This window comes from Echiichthys vipera (assembly GCF_963691815.1).
Source record: "Echiichthys vipera genome assembly, chromosome: 21".
Taxonomy (NCBI): domain Eukaryota; kingdom Metazoa; phylum Chordata; class Actinopteri; order Perciformes; family Trachinidae; genus Echiichthys; species Echiichthys vipera.
Genome location: NC_139846.1, coordinates 12,819,505 through 12,836,382, shown reverse-complemented (window position 1 = coordinate 12,836,382; position 16,878 = coordinate 12,819,505). Strand labels below are relative to the sequence as shown.

Below are 16,878 nucleotides of genomic sequence, written 5' to 3'. Positions count from 1 at the left end.
CAACACTAATCAACCTGAGCATCGTATTGACTTATGATGTAAAGATGTCCCCGACAGACGCCGCAACCATCTCGTACTCCGTTTTGGCTGCCGTGCTGCTTGTGTGGTATAGTGCTCCTCCCTTGGCAAATTCTTATAAGGGATGTTATATGCTAGATAATCAGTGAAATTCTTAAGCAGATGTGTTTGTGCTGCATGTTTCACAGGTTTGTTTTGGAAAACTTTGTCCTTGACAAACACGTGCGGTACATCCTCATAAATTACCCGGTTGTGATCTGGGCGCTGTCTGGAAACCTGGACAAAAACTATGATGCTGAATCACCCAGCCGCAATGGCATCTTCATTGGTAAGACACTGATGGGAACTCAATATTAATAATATGGATTGTAAACATCACATTAACAAAATGACTTCAGACTTCAGAGTACACAGTACTGATTAAAAAAATGTAACACTTGTGCTAGTAAAAACGATTTATTGTAAATTTTTAGTAGTCTACATTCAATCCACAGTAAAACATGTCAAATGTTACCTTGTTACATAAGTGAGGAAATATCATAATGGTAATTCCTATGCAAAAATGCCTCTCAGCAGTGATCCCAAACATCTGTTTAATGTACATTTTCTTCTCTTAGTTGTGCTGCTGGCTATGGCCTCTGCGCTGTTTGTCATTCGGATTATTTTGGTGATTTGGAGACATATCCGACAGCCGCTCTACGCAGACGTCAGTCCCGAAGCCATGGAACCGATGGAGATTGCTAAGAAGCAGAAAAATATTTTCTGTTAAACTTTTTGATGAAATAACACTGATAGGGAAAAGGATGCTGTTGATTTTTTTTTAGAATCATGAGAACAATTGTTTTACTATGTATATTTTAATAAATGTTGCACAACTCTGATTGCATCCATATGATTCAAAATGTACCCAGGCATAATTTACATTAACTAACTCAATTAGCAATATTATTTCAACTTTAGCTGACTGACCTCTGAACCTTTTATGGATCTTTTCTAACATATTGCTAACATCACAACACAATTAGGCTCTGATAAGGATACTATTACAACACTACACAGAGGGTCAACACTCTTATCATCCACCTCACAGTATATTTACAGCGTGTTTTTTTAACATTCCCCATAGTTTACAGTATGTTTTGTATCAAATGCCAACCTATAGTCCAATGCTAATTGAAGTTTTCTCATTGGAGATGTTTATTTTAAATAAGCATTAATACAATTTATCATGCATGATACCAACAGTTCAGCAGCGCTGGCTCTTTAGTCATAATTTGGCAGATTAACAATTCAAACACATATATGTTGCTACTCCAAAAGTCTAAACTTCATGGGCATTTATGAAATATCATTCTTATTTTTTATAGTCGTTTGGGTTAACATATTTTTCAAACATTACATAAGTCATATATGATGAGAAACAGCAAAAACTTAATTGGAACAAACAAAAACAATAATTATTTGATATATTATAATATATTTTTGAGTTTGATTATCTGTAATCCAGCTATACCAATACATGTCATATCATTGGATATGTCAAGGGTGAGCGGTTAACTATGATTAACCTGTAGGGGGCAGCAGCAGAAAGCCCCAGCTGCAGGCTCAGTCTGCCCAAAAACACAACGAAGAAGAAAAGGAACAAGTTTGGGCTCATGTGGCTACAAATCCCTGTGCGTGGTTTTACAGGCAGCACGTACATGGCAGTCCAATGCTTTGTCCACCAGTTATCTACACAGTCAGATAGTTGCGTTTATGGTTATTTTTTACTATATTCAAGTTTATGGTATAGTTTAAACGCACCGACTGCGGATTAGCATCTGCCAAATGGGACAATAGTATTGCCTGAAAGGCAAACCTCGGGGCAGAAGATCCCTCGAAATTGTTTAGAGCGCGCGTTAAGTGCGAATTGTCAATTGTTGTTTTGCTAAAGGCTAACTTTGTTATCTTTGTTATGACACGGGCGACACCTCTGGCCTTTCCATCTTTTATATGATTGTATAGTCGCTCTCAGCTTTATTTTTTGAGAGCGGATTCAAAGAAATACATTTCTGAGGCTAACCGAGTAAGAGCAGTTATTAAAAATAAAATGGTACGTTAGCTAGCATAGCTAACCGTCAGCACAACCTACATTATCGCTGTCGTTCAACGTTGCCGTTCAAAGATAACATAAATGGATACAAAGTACCCTACCTTGGTAAGTTACGGTCTTATTTTTGTGTTCCTATTTTCTGTTGTGCCTTCCGATCAACTTAACACACAGACAACAGTGGGAGGAAGGGGCTGTAACTACGTTCAGACTCCTGTTGCTAAGTGACGTTACAAAGAACGCTGAGATAGAACCTTTAATTAACGTTAAAACTATTGCAACAGCGAAGGAATAATTAATAATTAGTTCATTCCGAACTCAATGAAGGTTAAAGTTAATGCTCAGTTTGGTCATATTGGAGGCAGTAATGCCAGGGTTCGTACTGGTGCTAAAAATCCTTGAAAACACTTGAATTTTAGTGTGGTGTTTTCAAGGTTTGAAAAGTGCTTTGGATTTTGAATAAAGTGCATAAAACGGCTTTGAATGTTTGCTATATGGCAGGGGTGGGAGCCCACTGTCCTGTATGTTTTAGGTTTCTCCCTGCTCTAACACACCTGAGTCTAATGATAATGAAACCCCTGGCGAGCTTCAGCTGCTTGATAACGAGCAGAGCATTAGACTCATGTGTGTTAGAGCAGGACAGGTGGATAGGAGGATAGGTGATGGTTGAACTGCTTGCAAAGTTCTTGAATTTTAACTTTTGGAAAGGTGTAGGAACCCTGTTGCTTGTACTTGTGTAATATTGTCCATCCTCAGAGGCTTTTCTAGAATCTGTTGGGGCCAGAGGCAAAAATTCACAGGGGGCCCCTTGAACCGCATTCATCACCATTTCATGCACATTTTTAGTTATATTCAGAGTCAATTTTTTTTTTTCAAATATCAATATCAACCATGCCAAACTTCAAAAATTCCAAAATTCAAACATACAATTATGAATAACAATAAAAAAACAGGAAGGAAAAACACTTATGGGCAAAGTCTTTCTCCTACTGTCATTGCAAACTGCGTAAATTAGCGGGAAAGAGAGACATGTGCAAAGAAACCACATCCCAGTCGTCGCTTGTAACGTGCTCTGTTTCGTTTCTGTTCACAGAAGAGACCAAAAAGGAAACTGTGCTACCTTACAAGCAAGGAAAGGTACTTTTGAAAAGTATTAATGTGCTGTGTGAAGAAGCTTTTGGATCAACTGTTGTGTGTAAAGTGCTATATAAATACAGTTTAGTATTTAGTGTCTCAGCCGTTCTATTGCTGTCATGTTTACCTGATATTTGTGTTTTCAGTTCATCTAAACAATGGGAAGGAACGCTGACATTAGGAGACGTTGAGAAGATATTTGATGACTTTGGTGAGTTGAGTGTGTAATTTTGCAGTTTGTTGCATTATCGTTTGTCAACCTATATTTAACTATTATTTTTCAGATCCATCCTCGCATGGGGATGATGATGATGATTTCATTGAAAGACGTCCAAAAATCCAAATGGTAATGTACAGTCCATCACTACAATAACAAGCGCTCAAAATTGTGAAAAATTTGCTCTCATGTTGGATAATAAACGGCGTCAGTGGCAGTATGATGCGTCTTTTGAATGGTTGATTATATTTTTGTCACTTATACACTACTTAATGCTTCAATCGCTGCTGTTATACAACTTTAATTTTCTGCTTTAATTAAATCGCATGATGTGGGCTTTTGTATGACAAAATAGCCACATTGTGCCTGTGCCCTTAGGTGTCCTGAGCCTTTAACTATACATTTTGTAACTTTTAAGGGTCCTGAACGAGATGTACTGCATCCTGCAACAAGGACGCCCGGTCCAAAACAAGACATTGGTAAGAGACTCAACCCCATATTTTACTGTGAAAATACCTAGTCTATTTAAATCCATATTTATCAAATGTTCAGACACTTGTCATTTGCACTTGTAGAACATTGTGTCTTGTTAAAGGGGGCTGCTTTTGTGGTTGCAGATATGGACCTTCCATTCATAACGCATGGGCCGGTGAAGACATCCAGCCCTATTGAGGAGAATATGGTTGTTAAAGAGCTGGGCAATGAAAAAGACCTAGCTGTTTCCCCACTTCTCTTTGCCTGTGAAGATGAAGGAAGAGAAGAGGCAAAGTCCCCTCTACTCATCCAGGAACCCCAGTGCAATGGGCACATCACTGAGGAGTAAGTAATTAATTGATTGTAGATACCTAGTTGTTTGTATAACGTTTAGGATGCTAGTGTCAACAGTTACACCAGAAGCAAGTTTAATTTACTTCCTTTCCTCTAGATGTGAGGAGTTTGCGTCCCCTCCAACCGAGGTTATTTTAAGCAAACCCAAGATGTCCAGTCAGAAAAAGAAGGCGGAGAAATCATGGTGAGGGCCTTTCTATGCTACAAGCACCCATGCCTTGATGGATTTCAATACACAAATGACCATTGCAGTTTGAAGGGTCCCTTTTAATGTTTTGATGTTTGACCTTTTTATTGTCTGGTATCTGTGTTCAATACCTGGATGTTTGCCTTTTTGGGATGTATGCTTATGTGCATTTGATGTATTTTTCCTTTATTCTGCAGCAAAGAGAGTCACCCAGTTAAAGACAAAACACCTAAGGAACCTCAAACACTTGTTTTTGAGGGCAAAAGAAAATCACCAACGTAAGAAGTGATGACTTTTAGTTCATAGTTTCATACAAATATACATGCATGTGCAGAGTTGATAGATGAAAGACTTGATAATATAACTTGATACAGCAAAAGTTTGCACAGTTGTTTAATGCAGCAACACATTTTGCATTCTTTCATTTAACTGAAGAACTTAATTCAATCATTTCTGTTTTTTTTCTTTGTGTTTATTCCCAGGCAAGAAAATGCAGACCCCCCTGTGTCAGCAGTGAGACAGGAGCCCGGACTCTCAGTTCGTGAGGAAAAATCAGAAACTGTTCAGAGGCAGCAATCAGTGCGGTCCACCACCCGTGTGGGAAAAGACATGACATCTTTTCTTAAGCAGCTTAGAGACGCTGTACAGCCCAAACCTGCATGGTGAGTTGGGATAAGGGTAAACCTTAATAATGTGTCGCTCTGGTGCATTTCTGTTAAAAAAAAAATGGAAGGAAACCAAAATATGTTTACAAAGTTCAGTATCACTTGTGCGTCAACATAAAAAAAGAAATTATTAATGATCAATATATTTGCCTTTTTTTAGTTCCAGAAAGACACCAGTGAAGGCACCTACTCCTCCTGAGCCGGAGGATGATTTCCTGATCATGGAGGATGATGAACCTTGTTTGTTTTCCATCCCAAGTAAAACTGCCACCAGTAAGAAACAGGGATGGAGCAGAACTTCCGGCACTGACAAAGACACCTCAACGGACCAGGGCATGAAGGATAGCCCGGTAAAAAATGCACAAAAACGTCAGGAATCTGAACAGACAAAGAGCAAACTGGGGAATCAGACTTTAGATCAAAAAACAAATAAAATTAAAGGGAAGAAGAAGACGGCTAAGAAAAATGAGGTGACTGAGCCTGGAAATGATAAGGAGGACTTGTCCTGTCCAGAGGATCTTCCTGCAGGTGACTTAATGGAAGAAGAGAAAATAAAAAAAAAGAAACTACTAAAGAAGGTGCCATCTAAAGAAAGTGACAAGGAAGAGGAACAACCTAAAGACGGAGCCAGAAGGGGAACGCATCAAGAAAAAAAGACTCTGAACGTAGAAAGAATCACTCAGGAGTTTTCTGACGTGAAGAAATCTTTAAAAGATGGGAATCAGAATTCCATGATAAGCAGTGCTACGTTATTAAAAAAGAGGACCAAAAAGGTGCCGCAAGGGTCTGATGCAATAAAGAAGACGATGACTCGGAAGGAACAAAGTCAGAGCAGTGAGGAGCATGCAGAAGCTGAAGACTCGGGTTCTCTTTCAGGTGAGGACCTGCTACCGTTGATTATTCTTCCTTTGTTGACATTTGGTCTTTCTGCTAGTTATCACATAGTGTCTATGCTGGTCTTTTACCCCCGAAATGATTACTTCAATATTTGTGAATACATTTCTTTCAAAATTTGAACTCTAAAGAGCTTTTTTTTTTTTATTTTTTTTTTATAAAGTAGTAGAAACAGCTGTGACTTAATTGCAATGCATAAATCATTAAAGCCTTGGCTCGTTTGAGAGAAACACAGTCCATGGCCGCGCCAATAAAGCTCGGAGCGACTTCGGCTCACGTTATCTTCACACACCCCTCAGCCTGTAAAGTGCATGATTCATGACACCGCAAGATAAACGACCAAAATACTAACTAATAGATTTTTAAAAAATCATAATACAGTACATATGTCATATTGCACAGCCCTACTTCTCTCTGATGAGATATTTCCATTTTTTTCATTTTCACAGACCAGTAGTTTTACTGTAATCCTGCTGACAACCCAACAGAGTTGAAAACATAACCTCTTTTGGGGTAGATGGAAATGACAACAATGGAAAATGAATGTATTATCTTATTAGAGATGGGGTGTGAAATGTATGACATTATTATTGAAAAGCAGTTAAAAAGAAGTTATTTCAGGCATCTCATTGAACATCTATACAGCATTATATCTTCTTATATTGTTTGCCACTGACAAATATATAATCTATTCTGAAGCACAAACAGAAAAGGATTTTGCAGATGGAAAGCTTAAACGCAACAAACAACCGATTCTGCCTGAAGGGAGTTCATCTGATGAGGCTCAGATTGTTTGGAAGGGGAAAAGAAAGCAGCCTGGACATCGGTTATTGGACCATCAGATCACAGAAAAAACAAATGTTACGGACAAACAACCTACACTCAAAAAGGCAAAGCAGTCCATCCAAGAGCCCAGCGTAGCAGTACTTTCACCTGTGAAGGGTAAGAGCGGCAGAGCTTTAAAGAAAAGAAATCCGACACAGCCTGCCCCATCATCCAGTCAGAACACAAATAAAGCTAAAGAAAAGAAAATCGAACACAAGAAAAACAGGAAAACAAGAGGAGACAAACTACTGCACACGACTGAGTCAGAGCCGGAGCAGCAGGACCTGGACCTTGATCTGAATGCACAGTCCAGCCCTTTAAACCTCACAACACGAGACCACACCTCAGGTAAACTTAGTGATGGAGGAAATACGATCCTTTACTTACAAGAACCGATACCACAGTTTAACAATACTTAGTACAATTCTCATGACTAGTCAAGTGTTGCATTTATGTCTTAAGTAAAAGTATATAACGATTAGCAAATTGTACTTGATCTGTTTTGTGTTTTAGTGAGGAACAAATTATACCTGTGTTTGAGTTTTGTTAACATAACCAATAAGCTCTGTTACTTTCTATGATGTGATGTTTAACAGGAGAGCAGGTATTTCAAAAAGTATACCATCACGTCTGTAAAGAAAAACGCTCTATCACACCAGTGCCTGTCCCTCCCAGAGGACCTGGGGAGCAGCTCAGGGCAGCAGAACCAGAGAAACGGCGGAGGAAACCTCCTGGTAACTGGTGGATGGTTGATGACCTGTCTCAGGAGGCAATTTCTCCGCAGCCTAAGCAGCAGGAGCCCATACCTCGAAAGGAAAGAAAAAAGCGGTCTAAACAGAGCGGATCTACTCAACTTGGGACTCCCAGAAATGGCAACATTGAAGGCTCATCAAAACCACTAGGGGGATCTCCTGTGCCTCTTTTGAAACCAAAGCAACTGTCGGCTCCAAAGACTGTCAAGCGGTCTCTGCCCATGTATAAAGACCTTTTTACTTCATCCACAGAGACCCCGACTGTGGTCAGCAGCAGAGAAGTGGGTCAGAAGAACAAATGTAAAGTTACTGCGCGTCCTGCTAAGGAAGTTAGAGCTACAGACTGTTTATCATGCAGTCAGACTAATAAACATGTTCTCTGTGTGGATGCTGGTGAATCCAGGAGCACACAGAACAGTCCTCCCAACATTGAGGGCCCACAGGACAGCGAGTGTCAGTCAGAGGGCAGGTAAGGGAAAGTCTAAATGCAGTTGCTCTTAACACCGACCTCTTTATTGACTCTGTGTGGTTTTTATTATTTATTCATTTATTTTTTGGCAGGTTTAAGGCCCTCAGAAGTGGGGTGTCCTCCATGATTCAGCTGGCACAGTATGAGGACGATGACGACTTGAGTACGTTTTTGACCTGTTAATATATGAATCTACTTTATAACCCAACCACATTTTGCAGATTTATGTTTTCTTCACTAAACTATCTATTTTGAGTGTTTTCCCACACATTTTATTTCTCCTTATCCACCTGAAAATACACATTTGGTCACGTTTATGATGATAAACCGTCATCATTAATGATGAATGAACAATCGTTAATATACAACCAATACACCTGAAGAATAAAAATGCATGTTGCAGGGATAATGATTTCCATTTCTTTCTGTCTGTTCAAACAAATAAGCTGCATGTACAACCTGGGTTACATAGATGGCTGTAAAGTATGTATGCAGCCCAATGCATGTATACTATATGTAACTAAGTCGCCAGTGGGTACAGCAGAAGCCTAATGTTCGTTGTAGACACAGTAGAGAGAAATGCCAGTATGAACTTGATAGATAAATTGAAAATGCCAAACTTGACAGTTGTTCTGTCAGGCCTGACCTGGCAGCCAGGCTGCAATATTTACACTGAGCCCGTTAGCCTTCTGTGCTGAATTGTAAATGCAGCAGCTGGGCCTTCGCTGCCTGTTGGTTAACCTCGGTTGACTTGAATGAGTTACTAAATTGTTAAAACTGAATTTTCTGCGTCACCCAAAAGCTGTCCCCTTTTTTCTTTTTTTTCTTTTTTACTTCAACTTTTTCTTTTTTTCTCTGTTCCAGTTTTGCCGCCACACAGAGCCCACGCTGCTCTCTCTGTGTCCGATCTGTGTGCTCCTCCTCTTGAACCGATGGTCTTACAGAAGCAGGATAAGACCAACCTGACCGAGTGGTTTAAGAATCTCTGGCTCATCCCTGATGACCGTAAGAAAATGTCTGATTAATAATGCATCATTTATAGATGTTTGCAGTGAATATGCCAACAAGGAGAAATGACTTAAAGCTTTAATCATCTGGTATTTGAATAATTCGGGGTTTTCAGTGTCATTTGCATACTTTAGGAAGCTGAGCAGATTTAAACTAACTTTCCGAAAAATATGGAATATGCATTTTCTTACGCTATAAAAATAAAAGTTTAATTATAGCTTTTTTTAAATCTGTATTATAGACATGTGTAATCAAAAATCACATGATTCTTCTGAAAGGGTCTAAAACAACCTGTCATTGAATCATTTTTGCTGTTTAATATTCTTGCAGGAAGTCCTGACATCACTCCAGATCATTTTGATTGGTACTCTTATCAAGGCAGGGCTATGGGTGTCCTGGTGGACCTAAACTATGGCTTCTTCTGTTCTGGAACAATCCTGCTGGGCTCCTACATGAAGAAGCCTCTATGTGTGGATCACAATTCCACAATAGTCAGTACACCTCTTATTTACTTATCATATGTTTCTTTTATTTTTTTTTCATGTATAGGCTGTACAAAGTACGTATGTAGTCTACGTGACGTCAACCATATGGTTCTGAGGAGCCACAATGGAGCTCAAAGTAGGTGGCTTCTGATGGCTCCAGCTGTTGCCATCTTGGCAGTGCCTGCTCCTGGCTAATCCAGAAATGGGCAAACAAATAGAAACAAATCCTAACCTAGCAAAGGTTAACAAGCTAGACTACTTTGACGGGAGGGGAGGAAAGCCGAGGTGGTCAGCTACCACCACAGATAGAATCTAATACTGTGGGAATCACTGTATTTAACTCACTCTAATGATCAATTTGAAGCAAATCCGTTAACTTGATTTCAGATTATACTGATGCATCCAAGATAATGATTAAAATCTGTAGATAATAATTCCTTACACCGCTATTGCAAATAGTTATATTTATGGTTTTGACACCAAGAAGTCCGCAGGGGGCTGAAATTTGTGTAACGTTGCCATCTATAGCGCTGTGCAAGATTGATATATTGACTGACTGTTGAGAAATAGTAATGCTAACAAATGAAATACTGTCATTTAGTCCAGTTAAACGCACAGCAAGCCATATTATTAGTCTAATATTTGGGTGAAAAATTCCCCAAAAAGGCATCAACACATGCGTCCACTGAGTCGGCTTACTATCTATGCAGTATCAGCTGAGGTGTTGCTGAGTGTAGCAGAGCAGACAGCTAGTGGCTAACGTTAGCCACCTGTGACGGCAGCCATCTGTCACTTAAAGCAGCCACGCCCTTAGTTATGCAGAACTTTAAACCTTAATCTAATTTGAACAGGAGTTATATAAAAACGTTACCCCCGTACAGTTGTCATGGATAGTGAAATGAGACCAAACGTTTTTGTTCCAGGCTGTAAACATGTTTATCTGCTGTAAAGTTGGGGATTTTAACATGGGGCTCTATGGGGATTTGCTCTGTTTTGTTCTGAGGCAGCCTCAGGCAAACACTCGAACTGCAGCTTTTGGCACTTTGTTGACTTCATTTCTCAGACGCAGAGGTTGCTTCTTGGTTTTGTCATCTTAGCGATCTGTCCTCTTGTACACCCGATATGTTTAAAGTGTTTTATTGTTCATAATTTATTCAATTGTTGTTTTTGAATGCTTTTATTGTTCTTAATTTATTTAATTGTTGTTTTTAAAGGCTTTTAACTTATTATCAAGCGCTGTGATTGTAACTATCAACGGCAGAGACTCCACCTTCTATCCCGGACCATCCTTTATGGTGCCATGTGGTAAGAATGATATCATTACATATAATAAGGCAAAATATATTTATTTTAGTGAATGCTTCTTGTCTGTAATGCCAGCTGTGTCTACATGTCCTCTAAGACCTCTTGAGAATGTTTTTTGCTGATGTTGTTGTTCTTTTTTACACAGGACATGCGTACAGCATCCAAAACATCGGTTCACAGCCTGCCATTCTGCACTATACCAGGATAGTAACAGAAAGTTCAGATTAAAGTTTTCAGCTGGATGGCGGCCATATGATTCTAAGAAATGACCAGACGCCCTGGATATTTAAAATACAATGACATTATTTCTGTGGTGTAAATAGAAAAAAAGCTGGTTACTTGTTAAAGCTGAAGTTGGTCATTTTAAAAAATGTGTTTTGTGTGTTTTGTTTTTTTCAAATTTGCTGAAATTGTCACCGTGCCCAACCCTCAACCTATCAGAGCTGAGGAGTCTCTGTCAAACTCGGCAGCGCAAAAATATAAATCACGATTCTGCTACTATGTTTCCTATTTCTGTCATCTATTATTGTTTAGCTGTAAAAATGAAAGAACAGCGCATTGGCCTCGTTGCACTGTAACGATATAGTGATAATTTCAGCAAACATGAGAAGAAAACTCAGTTCATCATTGATTTACTTTTTATTTTTATTTTTACTTAAATGGATTTATTGCTTAGCCGTGCCTGTAATGATACTATTTTGGTAAAAACTAATAAAGATGATTTCTAAATAGGTTAGAGGTTATAGGTTTGATCCTTATTTAGCCGTTTCCTGTGGTTGTGCATGTATCGTTTCCGGCCTCTAAGAGGCAGTGTACAGCTTTTGTCCAATTTATGACCCACAATGCCACACCAAGAACTCAAGTAACCTCAATGAACGTAGTGTAGTATTGTCAGAATGTATACTTATTTACTATATGAGGCACAAACTCGGGCTAGTAGACACTTATGGTCAAGGTCCAGCAGTTCTCTGGTGATATTCAGTTAGCTCATAACTGATATAATGTTAATCTATGGTTAACTGTGGTCTGCCAGTAATATTTAAGGATAAAGGCCATGGCTGAGAAATGCTGACATTCATACACTGACACAAGACATCGTCTGGTGGGCATGAAATCGTACCCCATGTTGTCATGATACATTTACTGACCTACTTCATGAAGACTGAATTGTGTTTTTTGCATGTTTCCCTTCCCTATACTACTGACTAGTTTATGATACACAATACCAACGTGGTTCTCAAACAAGAACTGTGGGATTGTTCTGATATTGGAAAAAGCCTTGATCAACTTCAGTGATAGAGCAGTTGGGGCTACAGGATAATTATGTTTATGATGGTCCTTTTAATTCAAAATGTTTCACTGTTGCAGACGACCTGAAAGAGCCAATCAAATTAAATGAATCCAACATTCCGAACTTAAATACATACAAAAGAAAGTAGTGTCGCCTCCAGAGTCCAGCTTCAAGAGCATGCCAGTTTGATAATTTATTGCTTTTGAATGTCTAGTTATAGCTGTGCCTGGTGCACCAGCAGTCTAACTTGCCTCTGGGCGGGATCTCCCTCAGAGAAGTGGATGCTGCCTCTTCATCCAGCGAAGTATTCACTGGGCTGGCCTCCCAGGTCTTTAATTATAAACCATGTCTGTGGCCAAATGGGCTGCCTGTAAATGTGCAGTGAAATGGCATCTTTGACTCCTGTGAAAGATTTTGTGCTCAGAATGAAAATTTTAACATGAAGGTGTTGGATTGTTTGTTTTAGTGATACTATATAGACATGCCAGCTGGTGAGTGAGTAACCTGTGTCCTTTCACTGCAGCAGGATCGAAAGGTTACTCAGCATCCTGGTCAGTTCAGGCAGGACAAAAGGAAGCAGGATCACAATAAATAAATAATTTCACTAAGGCCTACTGCAGTGCTTTTCTAAGCCAGATGCTAACGTCAGCATGCTAACATGCTCACTATGACAATGGATACGTTGCTGTTTTTTTTGTATTTCATGGTATTCGTCAGCAAGAATAAAAATATAAGATAATGCTAGTCTTATTCTTTACTGATAATGCAAATGTCAATGAAGTCAGGGTGAGTGTGGATCATGTTCCCAGGGTCCTTCAGTGCATCTTAAAATAGAATATAAGAGATTGGTAAGGGGTTTTCTTTGCAGTTCAAATTGCAAAAACACAAAAACAAGGATGGAGTACACTGAATAGTAACCCCCTGTATCATGATCTGTGTAGTATCACCAGAGCTTTGCCAGTATGCAGCCCTGCATTTACTAGCAAAGCATCTAGTCATTAGATATATTTGCTATCCTAAGCCATGCTGTGGCGTGGATAAAAAGAAACCTCACAAAACCATTTGTATATTTGTGTTCGCTACCTTAACTTAAGGCCAAATGCAGGATCTTGTCCTTAAATTAGTTTAAGTGGCGAGACAGCCACTGAATAATGTATTCATGAGAGTCCGCTTCACAGCGAGCTTAATGTCAGCCCTTGCTAACAACATGCTCTTTTTCACCCCTTATCCCTTTCTCTTTCTGCCTCAGAATTAAGTGAATTTCACACAGTAACAACTCATTTTACTGCAATTGCTACCACACTTGGAAGCTTTATTACAAATGGCCATTTGTGCCAATGATAATACAGAGATATCACTCGAAATAGAAATACAGAGTAATGAGTAAAGGCTAATAAAAGCCTAAAAAATGATTTACCTTTTGGAATAACAAATGACTTCATCATAAGCCTGAAGAAACAATGCCACACTAAAACCTGGCAGCTGGTGAACACATTCAATAATCAGAGTATATTAATGACACAGTATTTACATTCACTGCTTGCCTGCTCGCATGCCAAGAGTTAATTTGTCCCCACATAGGCTATACAAATGATCTGTGATTAGCCTGAGTCTCAGTTCTCAGAGCAGACTTAAAGCATTGAGTATGATTTCCTTCCTTTGTTCACATTGGCTCTAAGCATTTGTTTTGGGGCCGAGAGGCACAAGAGTGAATAATAAGCTCTTTACAGTCAAGGTGCTCTGTGTTGTTCTATGAGTCATCCTCTAACAATCTAGGAATTATTTAATTTGGGGGCAGGGCATTGTTTTGTAATATATATTTCAACCCCCCCAAGTCACAATTGAAATGGCACGAAAATGAAAGACATTTATTCAATTGTTGACCCATGTACATCCTCAATTCACTAACAAACAGCAAAAAGAGCTGCATACCCCGAGGTAAACTCTACTGTTGCTTTACATCCTGGTTACATCCTTGTTGACAGCTAGAAGATACTGACACATCTGGCACAGACACAATGGGACGTTCAATAAAATATCTGCTCGTCAGGATTTCATTGATTAATTATCCACACAAGTTATACTGAAGACTTCGTTCTTGTAAACAGGCTCAATTCTCGAGTCATGAAGACAATAAATGATATACACGTCCATTGTGCAATGAGGATATACACACAGAGGAAAGACCATGTCGTAATAGTGTTTATATAGCCTAAGTTTGTTTAGCATTGGATGATGATGAGGTCCTTTTGGTTATTTGTTGCATCTGTTAACACTAAAAAACGTAGAGTTGTGTTTAGAGCAAGCTGTTGAGTTTTATCGAGTGGGCAACTGCCCCGAGGTCTGAGGGTGACTGTGGGGCAAGTACTTTGTGTTTGTGTGACCACAACTATACAATGTAAATGTAACGTCACTCCAATCGGTACCTCATTTGGAGGCCCTGTCCTATAGAGGGTCCCTGTATTAAAATCTAACCTAAATACTTTTAGTATTTCAAATTAAATATCCATATTTATGTGTGGGAGTGAAAGCATCCCTACATGCTTCACTGTAGGGATGCTGTGTTTTGGGTGGTGTGCTGTGTTTGGTTTCTGCCAAACATAGAGTTTGGAGTTCAGCCCCAAAAGATCAATTCTGGTCTCATCTGACCATATCACCTTTATCCACATGGCATCAGAATCTTTAATATATATTTTTGAGAGACTCAGAAGAGGCTTCTTTCTCTCCACCTTGTCAAACATGTAGAACTTGTGAAATTGTTGTCACATGCACAGATCGACCAACCTCTGCCATTAAGACTTGTAACTCCTTCAAGGTCACCATGGGCCTCTTGGTAGCTTCCCTGATCAATATTTTCTTGGCTCGGTCATCCAGTTTGGAGGGGCGGCCCGATCTAGGTGAGGTCTGGGTGGATCCATATGCCTTCCACTTCTGAGCAATACTCTGAACGGTCCTCAGAGGGATAGTTAAAGCCTTTGAAATCTTTTCTATCCTTCTCCTAACTAGTGCCTATTCAGAACTTTATCCTGAGCTCTTTTGAAAGCATCTCTCCAACCATGGTGAATCCTTTGTGTTACCATACTCTACTAGGAGTGGACTCCTCAATAAAAGGCTCATTTTATTCTGAAGTAATGGAAAACACCACAATTAATGTCAGATGGAGGCCAATTAACTCTGTGTGTAATCTGGAAGGTGATTAGTTATACCTGAGAATGTTTAGAATGGTTTTTCTAAAGGGACTCATCCATTTTAAACATTTCCACATTTCAGGCTGTAAAACAAAAAAAAGTGACTATTTCAAAAGGCTACGCTGACTTTCTGTAGGCACTGTACCTCGCTGCAATGCAAGCGTTGCATAAAAATCCAAAACCTTGTTTTTTTAAATGAAAAAAAGAAATACATTCATTCAAGTCAGTAAAATGAAATAAAAATAATATTGTAATAGAATAAGTACAACAGATAGATGACAGCTGGTTGCAAACATAAAAAGATACTGTGTCATCCTTGTAGCTCTCAGCTGAACTTAATTTCTGTTGTAAAAAAAAAAGATCTCAGCTAGTAGGCTGTGCACACTCTTCTGGACAAATAGACTGGAGTAAAAATGAACAGCCACATAATTACCTTCAGTTGAGCCCAGGCACTGTGCTTTTATTTCTCGTCACCAGACACAGAAGAGGGAATTGCGTTGCATTATCCATCATAGTCTGCGTTAGAAACAGCAGTGCAGAAGAAATGCTCAATGAATAAGACATAGTGTAACCCATACAGCAGCCGACGTTTAATTCCTTTCATATGGGAATGGAGATGTGAAGCAAGTGATAGGAATGTCTTTTCTTGTTAATTTAACATTGGTTTTATTGATTTTTGTACTTATTATTAAACGTGTCATCAGCTGTTGCTGTTTTTTTGCTGAAATAATTGTTGTCTTTGTGATCTTTCTTTTATTGCACTTATCCGGAGTAGTGCCCCTAATTTCATTATTATTCTGCACGATGAAAATAAAGGCTTTCTATTCTAGATGGCTGACAATATAATAACACAGTGCAGGGTCAAAGCATCCACACACACAGAAAGTTAAATAAATTAGGGATCACTATATGCGTGCAGATGGTTCAACTTCTTTTACTTTACAATTTACTTTCATCCAGCACCTTCTTAACTTGTAGTAGCTTGAAGAAGCTCTAAAAAATGTTCACATTTCAGCAAAAACAAAAAACAATGAACTGATTTATTAAAGAAATTGGCTGGAATATAGCATTATGTCGATGATTTTGCTGTCAATAAGGAAAAACGATGGCTCTATTTAATGAGAATTCCACTCCAGTGTATGTTGTCAAAATTTAAACATAGCTCTCAGCATTACTCCGTATGAGGAAAACTCATTGTGACACAATAACCTCTCCCTTGACCGCTTTAATATAAATCCATGTGGATCCATGTCCATCCGTGTTCATCTCAATGACCACCTGCCTCGTACCTCATCAGCCAACATGATCGCATCCACCCACAACTCTGCCGCGTTAATCCAGTCCTGGTTCTCTGATCCACATTGCACTTATGAGAGGGATGACTCTAAAAGGAAAACACGCACACAGCTGATAGAAGCTTGACCCGAGTTTCTCTTGAGGATGAATGAAAATGAATTATACAAGATACAGTACAGCAAATGTTCAGGGACACAGTCATGATGAGACTTCTGGGAGAAAACGCA

General features: G+C 39.1%; 1 protein-coding gene across 2 annotated transcripts; it reads left to right on the top strand.

Annotated features, from left to right (window-relative positions):
- Positions 1-1,713: 1,713 nt before the first annotated feature.
- Positions 1,714-11,612, top strand: LOC310963397 (uncharacterized protein). 2 transcript variants are annotated; one of them, XM_083936207.1, is made up of 17 exons: positions 1,714-2,215; positions 3,201-3,244; positions 3,388-3,452; positions 3,526-3,587; positions 3,877-3,937; positions 4,076-4,277; positions 4,384-4,470; positions 4,671-4,751; positions 4,956-5,135; positions 5,299-6,014; positions 6,732-7,205; positions 7,517-8,078; positions 8,171-8,241; positions 8,943-9,083; positions 9,417-9,577; positions 10,786-10,876; positions 11,022-11,612. In XM_083936207.1, exons 1-17 carry the CDS (start codon positions 2,192-2,194, stop codon positions 11,102-11,104), a joined length of 3,105 nt encoding a protein of 1,034 aa, XP_083792333.1. In that variant the 5' UTR covers positions 1,714-2,191; the 3' UTR covers positions 11,105-11,612. The 2 variants fall into 2 exon arrangements, with proteins under 2 accessions (XP_083792333.1, XP_083792332.1); XM_083936206.1 differs by having other exon boundaries at positions 7,454-8,078.
- The last annotated feature ends 5,266 nt before the right edge of the window (positions 11,613-16,878 follow it).

Bases quoted from the DNA above. Each gene is read 5' to 3' on its own strand.
- LOC310963397 (XM_083936206.1), top strand. From the start codon at position 2,192: ATGGATACAAAGTACCCTACCTTG. The intron at 3,453-3,525 runs GTGAGTTGAGTG...ATTATTTTTCAG, and splicing joins GAAGATATTTGATGACTTTG to ATCCATCCTCGCATGGGGAT. The intron at 8,242-8,942 runs GTACGTTTTTGA...TCTCTGTTCCAG, and splicing joins TGAGGACGATGACGACTTGA to TTTTGCCGCCACACAGAGCC.